The sequence below is a fragment of the Vombatus ursinus genome, unplaced genomic scaffold (assembly GCF_900497805.2).
Source record: "Vombatus ursinus unplaced genomic scaffold, bare-nosed wombat genome assembly UNPS02005659.1, whole genome shotgun sequence".
NCBI lineage: Eukaryota > Metazoa > Chordata > Mammalia > Diprotodontia > Vombatidae > Vombatus > Vombatus ursinus.
Window position 1 is genome coordinate 12090606 of NW_020945437.1, and position 24203 is coordinate 12114808.

General features: G+C 37.9%; 1 protein-coding gene across 5 annotated transcripts in view; it reads right to left on the reverse strand.

The window, feature by feature from the left end:
- ANKRD42 (ankyrin repeat domain 42) overlaps nucleotides 1–24203 on the reverse strand; it is an 86294-nt gene that overhangs the window by 18939 nt on the left and 43152 nt on the right. For 4 of the 5 annotated variants that reach the window (XM_027848348.1, XM_027848346.1, XM_027848345.1 and 1 more), the window contains 4 exons: nucleotides 19971–20171; nucleotides 16275–16400; nucleotides 7168–7273; nucleotides 1429–1604 (listed from right to left, as the gene is read on the reverse strand). In XM_027848348.1, coding sequence (XP_027704149.1) covers nucleotides 1429–1604; nucleotides 7168–7273; nucleotides 16275–16400; nucleotides 19971–20171 — 609 coding nt within the window. The remainder of the gene's footprint in view (nucleotides 1–1428; nucleotides 1605–7167; nucleotides 7274–16274; nucleotides 16401–19970; nucleotides 20172–24203) is intronic. The other variant, XM_027848347.1, reaches the window with a different exon arrangement.

Sequence of the window (24203 nt, forward strand, 5' to 3'; positions counted from 1 at the left end):
CTAAATATCCTGCTCATTTTTAGTATAAATATTTCTGAATACAAATATTATTAGTATTACAAATGCTAATTTTGAATACTTGCATTTTCAAACTTAAAATTGTTTTTTTTAGTTTGTTACAAAAAGTTAAAATCTCTGATATGCTTTTTTAAAACATAGGAAAAGTGGGGGCAGCTAGATGGCTCAGTAGATAGAGCTCAGACCTTGAAGCCAGCAGGACCTGAGTTCAAATCTGGTCTCAGACACTTGACACTTACTAGCTATGTGACCCTGGGCAAGTCACTTAACCCTGACTGCCTCACCAAAAAAAAAAACAAAAAAAACATAGGAAAAGTCATGAAATGAATGAAAACCAAAATTAAAAATACAAACACGTAGAATGATTTCGGGAAATTTTTATTATATAGATCTAAGAGGGATCATTAAGTTTGTTACTATGGGAATCAAAAAGCAGAAGACTAAAACTACTTTAATAATGTAAAAAAAAGTTTATAAATTAAGAATAAAGTATAATTTTTATAATTTCAAATACTACTTTACAATGGAACATAAACAGGTATGTAGAAAGAGGTACTTACAATTTAGACAGTTTTATTCCTAATGTGCTCCCACAGAACTCTCAAAATAAGCTCTGGATTTGGAATTAGAGAATCTGGGTTTGAATCCTGACCTTGTCACTTAGAACCTGTATGACTCTAGGCAAATCACTTCCCCTCCCCATGCCTTAGTTTCCTCATCCATAAAATGAGGGGATTGGACCAGGTGTCCTCTAAAGTTCCTTTCAGCTCTAAACCTGTGTGACATGATCCTAAGTGTGTGACACAGCAGGCTCTCAAATATTTGGGAAAATAAATGAATGACATATCTTGTGAAATGTACTCTTTCCCCCATCTATCCAAATCCTGCAAGTCTTCTGAGTCTAGCTAAAATCCACTGCCTCTGTAAAGCCTGATTTGAGCCATGCAGCCTCAAGTTTTTCCCTCCTCTCAACTTTTATAACAATTCATTTGGCAATTAATCATACACTGCTCTGTAACAACTCTTCCATCGTTGTTAAATCTGGAGCCATTAATTTAGACTTTCTGGTCTTTTAGGAGAAAAGACTTGAGAGCAGAGTCCCTCTCATATGTAGTTTGTTGAATGAATGGAAGGATGAATGAAGGTTCATGTATTTCCAAGCTTCTTAGATGATGGTACCTCTGCTTTATTCACCTTTGTATTATTCCCAGAGCACCAAACACCCAACTGGTGCAAAAGACTTTTCCATTTGATTGAACTGTGATTTTCCTTAGAATCATATCCAAATCTCTGCAGAAAGCACTTACATAAGAGAGAAGAATGCCCTAGGTTATGGTACTTCTTCAAGGCTAATCATAATAATCATCGATGATGATAAGAGATACATGGAGATAAAGAAAGCGGGCTCACTTCGTGCATTTGTTTTTTCAGCTTCACTCTGACGTAACTCATCCTTTGCATCTGTGCTTCCTTCAACACCGTGTCTTTCAAAAAACTTCACATCTTGGTCATCAATTTCATCATTTTCTTCAACTTCATATTTTTGCAGCCCTGCTAAAAGGGACACTGCTGACAAATGGGCAAACCTGGAGACACACAAAAAAAAAAAGCACAAGCAGATGGGATTCAAGATCTTCCTTATCATCGCAAGAACTGCTCACATGCTCTGATAACTGCACTATACAATTAACTAAACAAAATTTAAGGCTTTCTGCCCACCAGTAAACCAACCAAAAGTGAATAACAAAGATAAAGTGTAAGAATCAATGACAATTTGAGGTGGATCAGCTAACAGAAAATATAAACACTTACAGGGTACTTAAGATCAAACACTGTTTGCACAGCTTTATAGACACAATGATCTAACCACAAGATATAAATAAGGGTTTATATTAGTTTGCCTCCCCCCCAAATATATGAAGTATCAACTTCTAGAATGCCTTCACTCAGCATGTAGGAAAAAGAAAAAAGGAATTGAACAACACAGCAGAAAACCAGGATGACAGTGATTAATTCTGTCTACTCCCTACCTTTTGCCTTCCCAGATATCAGACCCATGTCTGACATTTGGGTTTGATCCAAACTCAAATACTTCAAGTAGCTCTGGCCCCACTTTTATAACTGACCTCTCCTTCAAACCTCAAATTTTCTTTCCCCATTCAGTTCAAAACACTTTGCATAACTTTAAAACTTACAGGAAGTAGAATAATATACTTCCATGTACTTAATACGACAGGATTATAGTACTTAAGAATTAGAGAAAGCCCCCCAAATACCTAAAAAAAGTCTCTAAACAAATTCTAAAGCAGCAGAACCCTCAAAAAGACAGAGTGAAACAAATTTCCAGCCAAAGACAGCCTGGATGGTTGATCGGAAAGGCATATCGCACCCGGGGAGGAGAGGAGCGCAATGCAGTGTGGGTGCACAGGCTGCAGCGACCCTGGAGCAGGTCTCAGAGGACTGAATCGCAGGCAGCTGTGGTGGTTTCCAGACTTCTCAACCCCTGAACACCAAAGACAACTTAGAACGTCAGTGGGAAAAGTCTGTGACTGCTGTGAGAGAGGAGCTAGGTCTCAGCCACAAGTTCCGAGCCTGGGGCTGTGGCTTTTTCCTGAGCTTCCAGCCCACAGACTGAGGAGGAATCAAGTGGCTGATCAGAGGGGGATTGCAGGGATCTCTTTGCCAGTGCTGAGGCAGGAATCTCTTGCTTTACCAGTGCTTGGATCTGGGTCACAGTTCTGAGGGGCGGTCCTGGGACGAGGAGGAATGCTGGTGCAGTGGAGCTTGTTGTGGTTGTGGAGAGAAAACACCTCGCCCCTTATCATACCACCTTGGAAGAACTGAAAATTTACAGGTCCCTAGAAGTACCTCTGAAAACAGCTGTACAAACCCCCGAAGCTTGGGACAGTACTCTCTTCACATTGGAAGCAGCCTTCTACCTTAACAAAGAGTTTAAAACTCAAGTAATTGGCCAGGATCGTGAGTAAGCAGCGCAAAAAGAGTCAGACTATATTATCTTACTTTGGTGACAAAGAAGATCAAAACATATAACCAGAAGAAGACAACAAAGCCAAAGCTCCTACATCCAAAGCATCTAAGAAAAATATGAATCAATCCCAGGCCTTGGAAGAGCTCAAAAAGGATTTTGAGAAGCAAGTAAGAGAAGTAGAGGAAAAACTGAGACTGATGCAAGAAAATCATGAAAAACAAGTCAACAGCTTGCTAAACGATACCCAAAAAAATACTGAAGAAAATAACACCTTAAAAAATAGCCTAACCCAAAAAACAAAAGAGGTCCAAAAAGCCAATGAGGAGAAGAATGCCCTAAAAAGCAAAAATGGCCAAATGGAAAAGGAAGTCCAAAAGATTACTGAAGAAAATAATTCCTTAAAAATTAGAATAGAGCAATTGGAAGCTAGTGACTTTATGAGAAATCAAGACACTGTAAAACAAATCCAAAAGAATAAAAAATTAGAAAACAATGTGAAATATCTCATTGAAAAAACAACTGACCTGGAAAATAGATCCAGGAGAGAGAATTTAAAAATTATTGGACTATCTGAAAGCCATGATCAAAAAAAGAGCCTAGACATCATCTTTCAAGAAATTATCAAGGAAAACTGTCCTGATATTTTAGAACCAGAGGGCAAAATAGAAATTAAAAGAATCCACCGATCTCCTCCTGAAAGAGATCCCCAAAGGAAAACTCCTAGGAATATTGTAGCCAAATTCCAGAGTGCCCAGGTCAAGGAGAAAATATTACAAGCAGCCAGAAAGAAACAATTCAAGTATTGTGGAAACACAATCAGGATAACACAAGATTTAGCTGCTTCTACATTAAGGGACTGTAGAGCATGGAATATAATATTCCAGAGAGCAAAGGAGATTGGATTACAACCAAGAATCACCTACCCAGCAAAACAGAGTATAATCCTGCAGGGGAAAAAATGGTCATTCAGTGAAATAGAGGACTTGCAAACATTCTTGATGAAAAGAACAGAGTTGAATAGAAAATCTGATTTTCAAATACAAGACTCAAGTGGAAAATGAAGAGGTAAACAGGAAAGAGAAATCATAAGAGACTTATTAAGATTGAACTGTTTACATTCCTGCATGGAAAGATGATATTTGTAACTCACGAGACCTTTGTCAGTATTAGGGTAGTTGGAGGGGAAAAAATTATATATATGTGTATATATAGATATAGATAGATAGATAGAGGGAACAGGGTGAGTTGAAAATGAAGGGGTCATATCTGGAGAATAAAATTAAGGGGTGAGAGAGGAATATACTAGGAGAAGGAGAAAGGGAGAGGTAGAACAGGGTAAATTATCCCACAAAAAAAAAAAAACAGAAAAGAAAAGGCTTTTACAGTGGAGGGAGAACGGGGGAAGGTGAGAGGGAATGAGTGAATCTTATTATCATAGGATTTGACTTAAGGAAGGAATAACATACATACTCAATTGGGTGTGGAAATCCGTCTTACCCTACAAGAGTTAGAAGGGACCTTCCAGGCTGTAAGATAATGAACTAAGTCATCTAGTTCAACCTCTTTATTTTACATATGAAGACATTAAGACCCAAAGAGCTGGACTGACTAACCTAAGGTCAAATAGGTTGAAAGGTCAGCCTTCCTCCATTCTGTTATTTCCCTATCCTTCCTCTTAACCCTATCCCATCTTGCCAACATTTTATCCTAGAATATTCTATTTAGTTGTAGGGGCTACATTTAATGACTAACACAGACAAGCTGGAGTGCTACCACAGGAGGGAGACCATAATAATAAATAGATTTGAAAACATGTCATATGAATATTAGCTGAGTCTAAACATGTTTAGGCTAGAAGAGACTTAGGAACATAGTTTCTTACATATTTAGCTGTTGGTTATATATGTAGTTTATTGAATGAATGGAAGGATGAATATAGGGAAAAAGTAATTTAGGATGTGGCTCTTTATTTGTAATATCTCTATAATGGGGGTGGTGGTGAGAGGGGAGGTATAGTTCCCATGTGTGGGTAACTAATAAATGAAAATCAGTCACTATAATGTTGCTTAGTTTCAGTTGTTTAACTAAATTAAGACAATTATAAAAATTAGCATCATTACAGGGACCTGTTTTTGTCAGACTAGCCAAAATAAGCCACTGATGAGACTAACCAATAGCTTCTGTGCCAGTGGCTATAAAGATCAATGACACGTGCAAGTTGAGTCCTCACCAGAGGAAGGCTGTCGATGATAAAGTCGTAGGAAAGCAAACTCTTAGAAGCAATGAAGATTACTGAGTCACCAGTTAAGCAGTCTCCAGCCTCAGGTAAACATCCTAACTAACTAAGGACCCTCCAAAAAAGTCACTCCCCACTGTCCCAGTGCACTTTAGATCTTCTTTTCAACTTCTTCCTAACAGTTCAATTTCCTCTATTTTGTATTATAAACTTTTGGGACTTAAGTTTTAAAAGACTTTTTGGGTTGTGTGGTTATTTCATTTTTCACTCAGTTGCATTTAGAGAATTTTGCTCTTAGGTCAAATGTACAGAATTTAACTATTTGTATTGTAAAGGAAATGAAGATTAAACAGCAGACTGTTATTTGTAGTTAGGAGTACCCACCATCTGCTCTCTGTCTCTACGATTTTGACTTTTATGACTATTATGCCCTGACCTTAACCTTGAAAAGGGAATGTGGTATGGCTGACTTCAGAAAAGAAATCATAAGAAAAGGGAGGTGCTTCCAAGGTTAAATGTTTTAATATTCTACCTCCAGATTACCAGCTCAATTTAATTCCCCTTGGCCAAAGATAATAGATGCCAAGTTTCCCAATTATTTTTGAAAACTCTTTTGAAAAAAAGAGAAAAATATATGTACAGGTGCAAAGGAGTAAGAATATACTCCAGTGCTAATCATCTTACCCTTTTTGATCTAAAGCTTTTGAAGTAGGACAAGAGACCAACTGCTCTAGCAGTCACTATTAACCTATCCCCTGGAGGCTTATTATGTACAACTGCAACTTGTGGAGGGTGTTAAAAATGGTTTCTCTTGGTAATCTTTGTCTTGGAGACTCAGAGCTCCACCCTGCCAAGCTTCTGCTTCAAAGTTCTTCTGAAGGACATCACTGATAACGAGACTGCATTGTATCTTCTTATCCCGGTCAAACTCAACCCAAACCAGAATTGATTTTATGCTACTCAGGCTTGGGTGGAGACAGATACTACTGCCCAGACAGACAGAGGCTGGGAGTGGTCTGGAATGATGGTGGTTTGATATAAGCCCCAGTTGAAAGGATATATAATGCTGTACCCCAAAATCCCTTTTGAGCCAGTTTTGGGCTGAACTCCCATGCAATGCATGTCAAGCCAGCTTGAGAGAAATTAAACCATGGACACATGTACCCCAATTTTGTTTTGTCTCTTATGATAAATAAATTGAGGTTCATGGGGTTCATGGGGCCTGGGGTTCACAAGGGCAAATCTTACCTTTAAATTTTAGATCCCATTATGTAATTTGTATTCTAAATCCTTTATTATCATCATTTCTTCAGCTCCATAAAAAATGGAAGGAAAGGCCTTCCATAACAAAGCATTAAGTTACTTCTCCTTCCCTGAGGGAAGATATTAGACAGAAAGGGGAGGAGGGGGAATTAGGTGGGAATTAGGTGTACTAGTTTGTGTAAACTAGTACAATGTTTTTGCCAGAGAGGTAATGCTATCCAATTCCAACATGAAGTAGTAAAAAGTTAAGCAGGGAAGCAAGAAAAGAAATCTAGGTAGCTTTCCAGATATCTCTAGTATATGACAATTCAAAGTATAACTTCATTGGTTAAGTGTCATTAATTCTCTAAACTTCAAATGTACTTATATGCAAATCCAAGTATTAAAATATACTTCAAATATAAGTGTATATGACTTTTTGATACCAACACCGTTTCACATTAGAAAATAACTGAGTTGGGAAGGAGGAGGAGGAGGAGGAAGAGGAAGGGGGAGAGGAGAAGATTGTGCTGTAAGGTTGGCAAAGAGCTTTAGATATATTATTTCATTTGATAGTCTCTCATTCTTCTTAGTACAAGTTATCTGTTAGCTTTGAAGAGTACAGAGAAGAACAAATATAAAATTTTTTAAAAATCTATATAAAATGGGTGGTCTTGACTACTTCTTAGCTGTGTCAGCTGCAGTCTCCCCATCTTTGTTGGTAATGTTAACATCAGCTCCCATTTCAATCAGCCACTGCAGACATTCTATGTGACCTTGACCAGCAGCTAAAGTAAAACAGAAAACATAAAGAGAGGCAGTTATTGATTACTGAATCAAACAAACAAGCAGTTATGCTTTCTTTTCTCCTAAAATGTGAGAACCTCCTCTAAAGCCTCATTGTGCTGTGAAGATGACCCTGAGATCTTAAAGGCTTTGCCAGCTATACAAACCCTGGCAGATCCTGCTACACTGAAAAGGCTTCAGGTATATGCCTGGCCCCTGATTGTGAGTCTGTCCTCCAAAATCCAGCAGAGTGTGAAAAATGTGAAAAGGCTGATAACCGCAAAGTTGGCCACCAGGTGATGACATACAGTATTAGTTTTGGACACAAAATATATTGAAGTATGCCTACTAAGGCATGGAAGGTTTGCAATCTTCACTAATGGAGGTAGCTTCCACAACCATAAAATCATGGGGTTTTTGAAGTACTGAACATGGCATTCAAAGTTCTGGAAAAGCATGTTCCATGTTATCTATTCAACCTTATATCCTCAAAATGACCCATCCATACCAGCCAGGATGGCCTCCTCATTTTTTCACATAATTTTAGTTTCACCTCTGCAACTTAACTCATACTATTTTTGCCACCTGAAATGACTTACTCTCTTTTGTCTGGGAATCTAGTCTTTGATCAGTTGATACCCCTCTATCCAGTGGATATCATAACATAGATGTTATGTTAATGTGTTAACACCCCAAGTGTTCCCTTTGCAAAGCATGAATGCTTCCGATTCAGTTGGAATGGAGCAAGGCCACTGGATGCAAAAAATAATTTTGCCACATCCCTGCATGGCTATACAAAGCTAACCACTAGAGACAGTCTGTTTTCAGGGGAGTACAAATTGGGTTGGGAGGGCAGGTTAGGAGCCAATAGTTAGAAGAACCTGGGCTCTGAGAAAGAATCCATTGCTCTAGGTAAGTAGAGGAGGGGCAGCTAGGTGCTGCAGTGGATAGAGTGCTGGGCCTGGAGTCAGGAAGACTCCTCTTCATAAATTCAAATCTGGCCTTACTAGGTGTGTGACCCTGGGCAAGCCACTTAACTCTGCCTCAGTTTGCTCACCTCTAAAATGAGCTAGAGAAGGAAATTGGCAAACTACTCCAGTATCTTTGCCAAGAAAACCCCAAATGAGATCACAAAGAGTCAGAAACAACTGAAATGAGACTGAACAACAACAAAAAAGGAAAGGAAGGGATTTCTCTTCCCCTTCCCTCTCATCAGCCATGGAATCTCACAATGGGGCACACTTACACAGGAGACCCTCTCCCCCACCAAGGTAGAGAGTTTGTCAGTTTCAGGTAGTTTTGGAGGAGACTTCTGCACATATACTACAGGCAACAGGCAGGGAAAAGGGATCTGTTTTCCTCCCACCATCCCCATAGACCATGTCAGTTTAAAGCACAGTTACTCAACCAATAGGAAACACCACATCCAGAAAGTAATGGAGAAACGTAAGTCTCCAGACACAGACATTCAAAAAGCAGGACCTGACACTTACTAGCTATGCGACCCTGGGCAAGTCACTTAACCCCAACTTCCTTTTAAAAAAAAACAAAAAACAAAAAGTAGGACCTATGACAGAAGAAAAGAGAACCATTCATGGACTTAACGATTATCCTGTGACAATTAAAAGGAGAGTAGCAGAGAGGTCCAGACCTAGGATTCTTCCTCCACTGTTAGCTCACAACCTGAACTCCAAAGCCAACTACCTGTAAGCTTTAGCTATGTAGCACCTTTTTTTTTTTGCTACAGCAAAAAAACAGAAACAAAGTGAATGTCCTTCAGTTGGGAAAGGTTAAATAAATGGTAGCATAAGAATGTAATAGAATGATATCATGCCATAAAAAACATGAAAATATGAAGAACACAGATAAATATGGGAAGTTTTTACAAACTGATAGCAAAATCAGCAGAATTAGAAGAAAATTATAAGCAATTATTACAATAATATATATAAAAACAACACAAAAATACAAATGAACTCTGGATAAATACGATAATCAATCATGAACCCAAAGATCAGATGACTATGGCTGATAAATACATAACACAAAACCAACCTGGTTACTATATTATAAGTGTTTTTGGCTTTTGTTCAAAGAGAGGATTTCAAGGGAAAAAAGAGAGGAGATGTGTGTGTGTGTGTGTGTGTATGTGTGTATATTACGGAAATAATTCTTATGTTAACAACATTAATAAGCAAAATAAAGCTTTTCTGAGTTTTTTGTTTGTACCATACTGTAAATAACCAATCTAAACAGAGGTTAAATAAAGCATACACAGAGCTTCCCTTCCCACTTGTGGCTGATCAAATGCTATATGACTCAGTGCTGAGGTGGGGTTGGCACTTTGAAATGAGAAGACAATACCAGGGGTAGGTAACCTGCGACCTTGAGGCCACGTCTGGCCTTCTACGTCCTTGGGTGCAGCCTTTTGACTGATTCCAAGTTTTACAGAACAAATCCTTCCCTATTAAAGGGATCTGTTCTGTGAATTTGGGATTCAGTTAAAAGGCCATACTTGAGAACATCAAGGGCCACATGTGGCCTTGAGGCCCCAGGTTCTCCACCCCTGACAATACTCTTATTAGTTGCTGAGCCAGAAGAGCCAATGACTCAGTGGGTCTTTAAAAAAATAAAAAAAGGAGTGACTCCACCCCTGGCACTCTCTTCCTTCAACCTTCCAGGTGGCATCTTGAAGCTCTAGGACTTTCCATAGAGAATGAGAAGGGTAGCTCACACTATTCCCCACTTATACCATTATGTGGCCACAAGAACATGGCAGGTAGCCAACGTCCTGCCTAATTCTGAGGTTTTAGCTGCTCTTTCCTGATCTCAGGTGGCTGAGTATTGACCCCAAGATGGACATGTCCAGACTTGGTGGCCACCTTCAGTATTCAGTGGTCCTGTGTCCTTTGCTGGGAGTTCACTGATGGCAAGGGCAGATATCACCAAAGATACTCCAAAGCACCTTAGAAAAAGTGACCACTAGCAGAAGGATAATCCCAATGCCTGACACTGTTTGTCATAAGACATCTGCAACAGAACCATAAAACACTGTACACAGTAACAGAAATACTGTACAATGATCAACCGTGAATGACAGCTATTATCAGCAATACAAAGATCCAAGACAATTCTGAAGGACTTGTGAAGGGAAATGCTATCCACCTCCAAAGAAAGAACTGATGTAGTTTGAATGCAAATCAAAGCATACTATTTTTTTATTTTATTTTTCTTGTTTTTCTTTTTTTTTTTTTTGTCTATGTTGACCTTTTCTTCTATATTTGCCTAGAAATCTCCTCCTTGTGTCCATGTTCTCCCACTCTCCATGTGCCTATTGTCCCTAGGGGTTCTAACTCTTCCCCTCCCAATGTAGGACAAGTAGACTTTGCAAGCACCAAATCCCCTGGTCCTCCTCCTATGTAAGGTCTTCATTGTCCTTCACCCATACTACATTCATCGGTAGAACCCTCTCCCACCTCCAAAGTAAGGCTTCCTTCCTTCCCCCTACCTTTTCAATTTTTCCTCTATCCTCCTCACCAACTCTCCTGTTGGTGTGCTCTTTCTGAGACAACAGAGGCTACCTTCCCCTCACTGCTAGCCCTTGATTTGACTCTGGCTCACCTCCCTGCTCCCCTCGCTCCTTTCATATACTTTTCAATGTGGTAATATAGTCCCACAAAAGAAGCATTCACCAGCAGGGAAGATGTCACCAGGTTCTGTTCATAATGCCTCCTAGCCATCTCTTCACTGTTACCTCTACCAGATTTCTGCCTTCACCCATATATCCTTGTGTACATTTAGAAAGAAATCTCTTACTCCTCTCTTTGTTGTCATTCTGTTGCTACTACTGTCCCTGACTACTGCATTTATTCACTTCTACTGCAACAAATAATCTCATCAGTGCTTTTCTTTTTAAAAATGTTTCCAACTCTTCTTTATTATTGAACATCCATCTTTTGTCCTGAATAGTTAAGCTCAAATTTTCCAAAAAAGGTCACCTTGGGCTGCATCTTAGGCTTCAATGATCTTCAGAACATATTATTCCATCCCCTTCTCCTTTTCTAGTGGGTGAAGAATAGCCTTATACTATTAGAATGCCCTATCCTTTGTATTTGATGGTCTTTCTCCTAATGGCTTGCAGAGTTAGGTCTTTCTGAAATGAATTGTTAAATTTAACCACTATATGTCTTGGTGTTTGTGGCTTAGGGTTTTTTCCTGGAGGTGATCTGTCAATTTTTTCAATTATAATTTCATTTTTTATGTTCAGAAGTTCTGGGCAGTTCTCTTCTATTATTTCCATCATTGTGATGTTAAGGCTTTATGTCCAATTGTGTTCTTTTGGTAGGCCTATGATCCTTCGCTTGTATCTACCCTTTTTGTCTTCAAGATTAGTATGTTTTACTCTGAGGTACCACATCACACCTATCAGACTGGCTAATATGACAAAAAAGGAAAGTGATAAATGTTGGAGAAGATGTGGGAAAATAGGAACACTAATGCATTGTTGGTGGAATTGTGAACTGATCCAACCATTGGTGAGGGCAATTTGGAACTATACCCAAAGGGCTATAAAACTGTGCATACCTTTTGATCCAGCAACAACAGTACTAGGTCTGTATTCAAAAGAGATCATAAAAAAGGGAAAATACAAAAATATTTGTACAAAATATGTACAAAAATATTTATAGCAGCTTTTTGCAGTGGCAAAGAATTGGAAATTGAGGGGGTACCCATCAATTAGGGAATGGATGAACAAGTTGTACGTGAATGTAACAAAACACTATTGTTCTATAAGAAATGATGAGCAGGCAGATTTCAGACAAACCGGAAAACTTACATGAACTGATGTTCAGTGAAGTGAGCAGAACCAAGAGAACATTGTACAAGGCAACAGCAACATTGCATGAGGATCACCTTTGACAGACTTAGCTCTTCTCAGCAATACAAAGATCTAAGACAATTCCAAAAGACTCATGATGGAAAACACATCCAGAGAAAGAACTATGAGTCTGAACACAGATCGAAATATACTATTTTCTCTTTTTTTCTTTCTAAAAATGGTTTTTCTCTTTTGCTTTGATTCTTCTTTCACAACATGACTAATGTGGAAATATGTTTAATATGATTGTACATATATAGCCTATATCAGATTGCATGCTGTCTTGGGAAGGGGGGAGGGGAGGGAGGGGGAAAATTTGGAACTCAAAATCTTATAAAAGTGAATGTTGAAAACTAAAAATAAATAAAAACAAATTTTGAAAGAGCATAGCACATTTTGCTGGCATAGTGAGCAGATTTTCTGTTAATGGGTTTTTGTTTGTTTGTTTGTTTTTGCTTCTCTTCTTCTAGTTGTCCTTCACTTCTGGTTATTTGCATTCCCAATCTATTGTTCTCTCTTTTGCTTCTTTGGTGAAGCTTGCTATTGCACATTAAAATTTTCTATTCTGCCTACTATTTTTGCTGTGCAAGTCATAAATTCTGCTCTCATAATTCTCATTTCTCTTTTGAACCACTCAGGAAAAGCATATTATAGTTCCATGTTCTCAAATTCCACAGGGTCTTCTGTCTCATCAAGTTTTAGATCATTTTCCTTTGTTTTTCAGTATTTATTCATAGATTCCTGAACTCATTTACTAGCTCTAGAGGTCATATTTCCTTCTGTTGTTACTGTTTTTCCTGATGCTTTATCTGTTTATGCTTAAGGTCTTCAAGTTTTCTTCTTTCTGAAATCTTGGTAATTTCTGTCTTTTCCCCCCTTTATTTCCCATATCACTCACTTCCTATTTCCTCTTCTATAATTGTGGTTTCCTTGGAGGATGGATCTCCTCTCACACAGAGCAATTCACTATTCACTAGCCTAGGTCACTGCTCAAACTGGCTCCTGTCGTCTTTCCTTCAGACTTGGTTGAGTGCTTCAGGAGTGAGCACGCACGCGCACACACACACAGTGTGACTTGTTCCTATCCCTCTGTTCCTCAGTTCTCTGGCCCGGCTCGAGACGTTCAGAGCTCTGCAGGGCTGTTTTGCCCAGCACTGGAAGTTCTGCAGCAGTTGTAGCCCTTGGAAGGTTTTTGCTCCTAAAGGGCAGTGGCTAAACTTACTGTCAAGGTCCAAGCAAACTTTAACATCACAAAGCCAAGATTTCCATGGCACTGGAAAGAGGGAAGGGAGAAGGGGGAGTATGGGTGAGTTTTACTGTAAGTCTATGTTGCATCCTTGGGTCTGCTAGTATAACTTCACTACTGGTAGCACGGGCCAAGGTGGGGGAACAGGAGAGCTGAGAGAGTGCAGGGTCAATAAGGGTTGGTTCATGGGTTTTAGGGTTTTGTTTTGTTTTTTTCCCTTCTTTTGGATTCTGGATATCCCAGACCATGCAGACTTCTGAATTGGTTTTATCTTTAGCACATAATTTATACTTTGAAGAGGTCTGAGAGGTCATGGGGATCAGAGAAAATGTCTAGTCCTGTATCTTGTTGGTCATGTGGCCCAGAAGTCCCATCTCATAAAACATTATATATAAGAATATAGCAGGATAGTGACTTATCCCTGTACTGTTTCTATCTGAAAACCCACTGAAAAAGACAAGAATGAGATGATATATATAAATAAAAATACTTTAACACTTCAATGAATTAGCAATTTTCCAAAGTATCTACTCCTTTCATGCAAAAGATCATAATCCATTCATGCCTTCTAGTTCCATGCAATTCTTGTCCATGTCCATTCACCAGTCACTAATGGGGGTACAATCTACACACTGGAAGTTTTTCTCTGGGCACCTAACATTACACCTCCTTTTCTGGTGATGGCTCACATTTATAGAGCATTGTAAGATTTTCAAAGTGCTTTTTGTCACAATTATGTGAATTCCTTAGGGGCAAAGATTGTATCTTACTCATTATTTCATTCCCTCTAATGCCTAGCATTGCTTTTTGAACATAGTTGGTGCTCAATAAATACAAAAATCAAAAACATTTACATATATAAACCTCATTGTAAATTATATGTAAGCTAAACTATAGCTTTATTATATAATCCAAAACCTTATTCTACTTAATCCTTTACACAATCCTCTGTGAGGAAGAGAATGAAAGTATTATTATCGTCATTTTACAGATGAGAAATCTGAGGTTTAGAGAGGCCACAGGACTTGCCCAAGGTAATATAGCTAATATGATTCAAAAGTAAGAACAGAGCCAGAATTTGAAAAAAGGCCTTCAAATTCCAAGTGTGGTATTCTTCATAATAGAAACTGAACTGAATTGTACTTTAGTTGAAATTTAAGCATTTTTGTAATCTGTAAAATGTATTCTTATTGTCTTCTAGACGTCTCAGAAAAATCAGTTGTCAGTTTCGTTAAATTTTTGTAATAGGCAATTATTTAAGAATATCCAAGTCAGCAACAATTTTACAATTGCAAATGAAATAAGAACCACAGGAGCAGAGCCAAGATGGCAGAAAAAGACAGGGACTCACCTGAGCACTCCCAAATTCCCCTCCAAACAACTTTAAATAATGCCTCAAAACAAATTTCTGGAGTAGCAGAACCCACAAAAGGATGAGGTGAAACAATTTTTCAGTCCAAGACAACTTAGAAAGTCAGCAGGAAAAGTCTACAGTACTGGGGTGAGAGTGGAGTGACTCAAAGAGGGAATAACATGCACACTCAGTTGAGTATAGAAATCTATCTTACCCTACAGGAAAGTAGGAGAGGAAGGGGATGAGAAGGACAGGGAGAAGCTGGGGGGGGGAGGAGGACAGCACTGATAGAAGACAGGGCAGATTGGGGGAGGCAGTAGTCAGAAGCTTTTGAGGGTGGAAGGAGAGAGAGAGAGAAAGAGTAGAATAAACAGTGGGAAAAATAAGATGGAGGAAAATACAATTGGTAATCATGCCTGTGAAAAAAACTTTATGGTAAGTTTCTCTGATAAAGGTCTCATTTTTCAAATACAGAGAGAACTGAGTCAAATCTATAAAAATAAGAGCCATTCCCCAAATGATAAATGGTCAAACGATATGAATAGGCAGTTTTTAGACAAAGTAATCAAAGCTATCTATAACAATAGGATAAAATGTTCTAAATCATTATTGATTAGAGAAATGCAAATTAAAACAACTCTGAGGTACCACTTTACACCTATCAGATTGGCTAATGTGACAGAAAAGGAAAAATATTAGAGGGAATATGGGGAAATTGGGAAATAAATGAATTGTTGGTGGAGTTGTGAACTGATCTAACTATTCTGGGGAGTAATTTGGAACTATGCCCAAAGGGCTATCAAACTGCGTAAACCCTTTGACTCAGCAATACCACTACTAGGTCTATATCCCAAAGAAATTTTTAAAAAGGCAGGGGAAAGGGCCTATATGTACAAAAATATTTATAGTAACTCTTTTTGTGGTGGCAAAGAATTAGAAATTGAAGAGATGTCCATCAATTGGGGAATGGCTGAACAAGTTGTAATATATGATTGTGAGGGAACACTATTGTGTTATAAGAGATGGTAAGCAGGGTGCTCTCAGAAAAATCTGAAAAGACTTAAATGAACTGATGCAAAATGTAATGAACAGAACCAGGGAAATGCTGTACACAGTAACAGTAATACTGTACAATGATCAACTTGTGAATGACTTAGCTATTCTCAGTAATACAATGATCCAAGACAATGCCAAAGGACTTATGTTGAAAAATGCTATCTATCTCCAGAGAAAGAACTGATGGAGTCTGAATGTAGATCAAAGAATACCTTTTTTTTTACTTTATTTTTTTGTCTGTGTTTTCTTTCACAATTTAACTAATATGAAAATATGTTTTGCATGACTGCACACGTATAAGCTATATCAAATTGCTTACCATTTCAATGAGGGAGGAAAAAGGAAGGTAGAGAATTTGGAACTCAAAATTTTAAAAATGAATGCTGAAAATTGTTTTTACATGTAACTAGGGGGAAATAAAGTATTAAATAATTAGAAAAAAAAGAAATGAGAAACATGATTACTAACCTCTATGCAAAAGAGTAGATTCATTATCATCACGCTCATTAATATTGATTATTCCATTTTCCACTAATTTCTTAAGCATCTCCAAGTCTCCTTTATAAGCAGCTACATGACCTGGAAATGTTAAATCTGTAGGAAAAAATTCATAAGATGTCAAGAAAATGTTCAACATTTCAATGCATATATATGCATACACATATAGTCTACATATATTTGAAAGTGTTCACAGAAAGGCAAATAAGTTTTTCTATATATGTATACATATATGGGCTACATATTATATACGTATGTATAAAAACTTATTATGGGCTACATGTGTGTCCACACATACACATACATACACGTAATATGGTATGGTAAGCATTAATCCCATTTTACAGGTGAGGAAACTGAGTTTCAGAGAGGTTGTGACTTATCCAAAGTCGTAGTAAGTGAAAAAATTGAGACCAAACACAAGTTTTCTGACTTCAAGTTTCAATGTTCTCCAGCTAAATAATGCCTCTCAAAAGCAATAAAGGCAGAATCCTAAAGTAAGAGTATTATTTACCATACACAAACCATTATCCATCCAAGACTTCAAAATCAAGATTTCTGTCATATTCAGATAATTCATATTATCAGCACCGCTTTCTGCCGTATGTACTCAAGATAACATGGGAACTGAGATCATGTGAAATGAGAGAAATGGGGAAAAAACAGATTATCCCTTCCCCACAACACTACCTAAATGTATATCTAGTAATGGCAATGCCAAAAATGAAGAAAAAAGTGTCAACAAAGCATTTAAAGAAAAGGCACAGAAAAGTTGTTGAGGATTCACTGGACAACACAGGCAAGTGAGACAGCTAGGGAACTAATGTGCTATAGTAATAACTATAACTAATAACTAATAACTATATATAATGATATACTTGTTTTGGGAAGATATAGGTATTGAGATTTCTGGCTATATGTACAGTCCTATTTTTCTGTTCTTCTTTACATATGGAAATGTTCACATTTGTTGATATTTGTCTAGTTCAGAAAAACTGCATTATAAGAGCATTTGAAAAAGAAATTGGATCACATTTGGAAAATTACTTTCAATGACCCCAAGCTGCCAAAATGCCCACTATTAACACAAATATTTTGGATTCTATAAGGATGTGCATCATAGAACACCAGAATCTTGAAAAAATAAAACTGCATGTGACCTAAAAGGCAAAGGAAATAGACAGAGTATGTCTTAAGCAGGCTGTACCACATTACCAATGATTATTTAAACATAAGAAATTGGAAGAGAAGACATCTTCAATATCAAGTATTCCTGAAAAAAGGAGGCCATTCACTCACATAGTGAGAATGAGAAGAAATATATAGAAAGCCAAGTGGTACACTGGCACCCAGGAGATATTAAAAGACTCACTAACCATTGGTTTCCCACAGGGCTCTGGGACTCGTCTCTTCTTCCTCTAGACTACTTCACTTGGTGATCTCATCAGCTCCCTGGATTTAATTAGCATCCCAATGCTGATGATTCTCAGATCTACAAGCATACCTGGTTTTATTGTGCTTTACTTTATTGCCAATACAGATACTGCATTTTTTAAAAACTGAAGATTTATGGCAACTCTGTGTCAACTGAGGCTATCAGTGCCATTTTTCCAACAGCATGTGGACACATTATGTCTATATGTCACATTTTGGTAATTCTTGCGATGTTTCAAACTTTTTCATTATTATTATTATATCTGTTATGGTGATCTGTGTCTGTGATCAGTGATCTTTGATGTCACTATCTTAATTGTTTTGGGGCACCATGAATCATGCCCATATAAGATGGCAAACTTAATCAATAAATGTTATGTGTCTTCTGACTGCTCCACCAACAGGCCATTCCCCTGTCTCTCTCCCTCTCCTCTGGACTCCCTATTCCTTGAGATACAACAATATTGAAATCAAGCCAATTAATAACCCTACAATGGCCTCTAAATGTTCAAGTGAAAGGAAGAGTCAATTGATGTGATAAACTTCTATTGTCTTATTTTAAGAAATTGCCACAGCCACCCCAACCTTCAGCAACTATTACCCTGATCAGTTAGCAGCCATCAGTATGGAGGCAAGACCCTCCACTCAGCAAAAAAGATTACAACTTGATGAAGGCTCAGATGAAGCATTTTTTTTTTAAATAAAGTATTTTTTAAATTCAAGTATGTACATTTTTTAGACATAATAATTACACAGATAATAGACTTATATAGTGTATAGTGGTTAGTGTATACCACTACAGTGTATGGTGTATACAGTATAGTGTAAACATAACTTTTATATGCACGGGGAAACCAAAAAATTAGTATGATTCACTTTATTGCAATATTCACTTTATTGCAGTGGTCTGGAACCAAACCCAATATCTCCAAGGCATGTCTATACTTATGAAACCTATTTATTAACTACTTATAAACTTATAAACTCTGTTGACTTCTCATCTCTCTCCAACTGCCTATTTGTCACTTTAAACTCGATGTCCAACATATAAATACCTTAAACTCAACATGTCCAAAACTGAATTCATTATTTTTCCTCCAAGCCCTCTTCCCCTGCAAACTACCCTATTACTGTCAAGGACATCACTACTGTCTGAGCTCCCCAGGCTTGAAACCAAAGTGCCATCTTCAACTCCATTCTCTCATCTTCCCTGCCTCCATATCCAACCTGTTGCTAAGGCCTGCTGATTTCACCTTTGCAATATTTCTCAATATATGCCTCCTTCTCTCCTCTGACACTGCCACCGCTCTAGTCTAGCAGGTCCTCATTACCTCACACTTCAATTACTGCAACAGCCTGCTGGTGGCTCTGCCTGCCTCAAGTCTCTCCCCACTGCAATTCATCCTCCATTCAGCCACCACAGTGATTTTCCTAAAGCACAGGTTCAACATTGTTACCCCCAGCCCATTCAAAAAACTTCAGTGTCTCTGTAATACCTTCAGGACAAAAAATAAAATGCTCTGTTTGGCATTCAAAGTTCTTCATAACCTAGCCACCCTCCCCCCCATACCTTTCCAGGCTTGTTACACCACACCCTGTCCTCCATCCCACTTACTCTTCTATTCAGTGTCACTGGCCTCCTGGATGTTCCTCAAAAAAGACACTCACTCCATCTCTCCTCCAGGCTTTTTCTCTGGCCATTCCCCATGCCTAGAATGCTCTCCCTCCTCATCTCTAGCCTCTTGGGCTCCCTGGCTTTCTTCAAGTCCCAGCTCAAATGTTACCTTCTACAGAAACCCTTCCTCAATCTTCTTAATTATACTGACTTCCCTCTATTGATTATTTACCATTTATCCTGTATACTGATTGTACGTAAAAGTTTGCATGTTGTCTATCCCATGAGGTTATGAGCTTCTTTAGAGCAGGAACTGTCTTTTGCCTCTTCTTTTTTAATCTCCAGTGCTTAGCCCAGTGCCAGGCACAGAGTAACACTTAAAAATGCTTATTGACTGAATGACTTAGAGGGAGATCTCCAGCATATTGGATCTTCTACGGAGGATTTAGAGAAGAATATTGATAAGAAATGTGCAGACTGAAAATGTACAGAGGGTTTAGAACTTATGCTAATAAAGGAAACATCCCCACAGAAGAAATCAAAGATCCAAAGATCCATCTAAGTCAACCAAACCTAGTATAATAAGCTAGAAAGTTCTAAATTTATTAATTACTTACTTTCCTGATTGTTTTGATTATCTCCTTCAAATTCAGCCCCCTGTATAAATTGTACAATGTTATCTTTGAAGAATCTCTGTGCTAGGTCCATTGTATTTTCTCCATTATCATTGAAGACTTTTAAGGCCTGCTTCATACTGCTCATTCTACTGAGTAGGAACTTAAAACAGTAAAGGTGACCTTCCATGGCTGCAACATGAACTGTCAAATAAAGGGGGCAAAGTTAGCATCAAAGCTGAAGTTTTTGCTTTAAAAAAGTCACAAGGTACCAGTTTTCACTTTCAAAGGACTATATAAATATGGGAGTTGAGTCTTCCCATCATATATAACTTTGCCATCCTGAGCAACAGAGGGCATAGAACTTCCTTCTACCTCACTTCCTATCCCCTGTCATTTTACAACAGGCAATAATATGGTTGACTAAGTAGCTCCTCATTCCTCCACTACTGCAATAGCCAGCCCGCTGGTTGGTTTTCCTGCCTCAAATCTCTCCCCACTTCAATCCATCCTCTACTCAGATGCCAAAGTTATCTTCCTAAAGCACATGCTGACCTGTCACCTCCATATTTAATAAACTCCAGTGGCTCCCTATCACCTCTAGAATCAAATACAAAATCCTCTGTTTGGTTCATAACAACTTGGCTCCTTCCTACTTTTCCAGTCCTCCCATTTTTCACTCCTTTCTACACACTCTATGATTCAGATACACTGATGCTCTTGCTGTTTCTTGCTTCTGACACTCCATCTCTCAGCTCTCTGTCTTTTTCTCTGACTGTTCCCCATGCATTGAATGCTTTCCCTCTTCATCTCCACCTCCTACCTTCCCTGGCTGCCTTCAAGACTCAGCTCAAATCTCACCTGCAGAAGGCTTTTCCTCCTCTCTCCCCAACCCTACGAGTGCCTTCCCTCTGAGATTACCTTCCCTCTACTCCATATAGATCTTGTTTGCACATACTTGTTGTACATAGTCTCCTCCATAAGAATGTGAGCTCCTTGAGGGCAGGGACCTTGCTTGCCTTTCTCTGTATACCCAGGGCTTGGCTCAGTACCTGACACATAATGCTTGTTAACTAACTAGCAATAGGACAACAGTAATCTATTTATATTTTACGTCCTTTAAATACCCGGAGTGAAGAGAAACCTACTTCCTTTCCATTTATAATGTGGGCTGATGAATTTTTAATGTCATATTTGGTATTCTGTAAATACCAATTCTTATTTTAATTTGTGGGTTCAGACTATGTTGTACTGGATACAGTGAGTATGCAACTCTATACCTCTTCAATGTCATTCCACATTCACAGAGAGCAGATTAGGAAAATTCCAATATCATATATGTATGCGTGTATATATACATTTATATATACATGTAGTTATTTAAATTAAATATTTATGTATTTCTTTAGGCAATATATATTATTCCTACTGGGATTCTCAATTCGATCCCTCCAGGTGATACTATAGGTGGAGATAAGAAGTGTATAAGTAAATTTGAATCAAATTCCTTGCAGCTTTCCACACCCATGTTAGCTTATATGGCAAAAACTAGTTCTTCAGTAGGTTGTCAGAATGCTACCTTTTTGTTCTGGTTCTGAGAGTAGAAACTTTTTATGAGGCTACAACAACCATGGAGTTTTTATGATTCTTCATACCTGAGCAAAATTAGGCTAAACTTGAAATATGCAGTGGGCAAGTGATTTTAAAAATCAAAAATATGACTCTATCTCCCTCATTTACACCCTATTTCAGCACCATGTGGTAGCACAAAGGTGGCCCAATGTTCCCTAAAGTTATGAGAATAAAGCACAATCTCTGATGGGTAAGTTCTATCAAACTAGAAATTCCATTTAAAATAACTGTAGACAATATAAAATATTTGGGAGTGTACCTGCTAAGCCAAACTCAGGAACTATATGAACATAATTACGAAACACTTTTCAAACAAAGTCAGAAAAAAATACGAAAAATACTGGAAAAATACGAGTTAATATAATAAAAATGACAATTCTACCCAAATTAATCTGACTCCAAACTATCTTTTGAATCTCATTTCATACTATAATAGCTACATAAAGGCAGCTAGGTAGCTTAGTGGATAAAACACTGCACCTCAAGTGAGAAAGACCTGAGTTTAAATCTGACCTCAGACACTACTAGCTATGTGACCTTGGGCAAGTCACTAACTTCTGTCTGCTTCAGAGATAATAACAGTACCTATTCCCACTCCCCCCACCCCACCCTCGTGCCCAGGGTTGTTATGAGGACCAAATGAGATAATATTTGCCTGGCATACAATAGGCACTTAATAAAGGCTTCCTCCTTTTCTTCATTCTTTCCTTCCTTCCTATATTAGAGAGCCTATTTTCCTCATCTGTAAAGTAGAACTATTCCTTTTTATGCTACCTACTTCACAGGGTTGTTATGAGGTAAAAGTATTTTGTAAACTATAGCAGGCTATATAAATATAAGCTGTTATTAAAAATTACAGTATTATCAAGACAGCAAAAGTTTTACAAAATAAATCACCAGCTGTATTCAGGGAATGGCAGCTAGTCCAGTACAAATGAAGTTTAAAACTAATTTCTTAAAAGTCCAGGGCTGGGGCTTTATCCACTGCACCACCTAGCTGCTCCCAGCAGCTCTTTTTTGTGGTGGCAAAGAAGTGGAAACTGAGGGGATGCCCATCAATTGGAAAACAGCTAAATAAGTTGTGGCATACAAAGTAATGGAATACTATTGTTCTTTAAGAAATAATGAGGGGATTGATAAATGGTCAAAGAATATGAAGAGGCAGTTTTCATAAGAGGAAATCCAATTTATCTACAGTCATATGAAAAAATCCTCTAAATCACTATTGATTAGAGAAATGCAAATTAAAGTAACTCTGAGGTGCCACCTCATACCTATCAGATTGGCTAATATGACAGAAAAGGAAATTACAAATGTTGGAGGAGACGTGGGAAAATTGGGGCATTACTGCATTGTCGATGGAGTTGTGAACAGATCCAACCATTCTGGAGAGTAATTAGGAACTGTGCCCAAAGGGAGGGCTATGCAACTGTGCATACTCTTTGATCCAGCAATACCACTACTAGATCTGTATACCAAAGAGACCTATTTGTGCAAAAAATATTTATGGTAGCTCTTTATGTGGTGGCAAACAACTGGATATCAAGGGGATGCCTATCTACTGGGGAATGTCTGAACAAGTTATAGTATATGATTGTAATGGAGTACTATTATGCTTTGAGAAATTACAAACAGGTTGATTTCAGAAAAACCTGGATTTACATGAACTGATGAAAAGTGAAGTGAGCAGAACCAGGAGAACATTATACACCAGTAACAGCAATATTGTTCGATGAAGAACTGTGAATGATGTAGCTCTTCTCAGCAATATAATGATCCAAGACAATTCCAAAAGACTTGTAATGACAAATGCTATCTACCTCCAGAGAAAGAACTGATGGAGTCTGAATGCAGATTGAAGCACACTATTTTTCACTTTATTTTTGGGGTTTGTTTTTTTTTTACTTTTAGTCTATTTCTTCTTTTACAACATGACTAATATGGAAATATGTTTTACATGATTGCACATACATAACTTATGACAAATTGCTTACCCTCTTAGGGAGGAAGGAGGTGAGAGGGAAGAAAAAAAATTTAGAACCTCAAAATTTTTTTGTCTTTACATGTAATTGGGAAAAAATAAAATATTATTTTAAAAAATAATAAGTGAAATGCTTTCAAAAAAGCCTGAGAAGACTTGTATTAACTGATGCAGGGTGAAATGAGCAGAGCCAGTAAAATAATACAAAATAAAAACAAGATTTAAAGACAAACAACTTTTAGAGTCTTAGGAACTCTGATCAACACAATGAATGACCAACTATTGATTCCTAAGGACTCAAGATGAACTATGTTCTCTGCTCTTGATAGAGAGGTAATGAGCTCATGTAATAATAATAATAGCTAACATTTATATAGCATCTACTGTGTACTATGTATTGTGCTAACTGCTTTACAAATATTATCTCATTAAATACCCTATAACAACTCTGAGATATAAGTGCTATTATTATCCCCATTTTACAGATGGAGAAACTGAGATAAATACAGTTCAAATGACTTGCCCAAGATCACACAGCTAGTAAGTATCTGAGGCCGGATTTGAACTCAAGTCTTTCTGACTCCAGGTCCATTGATCTATGTCCTGTGCTATCTAGCTGCTCC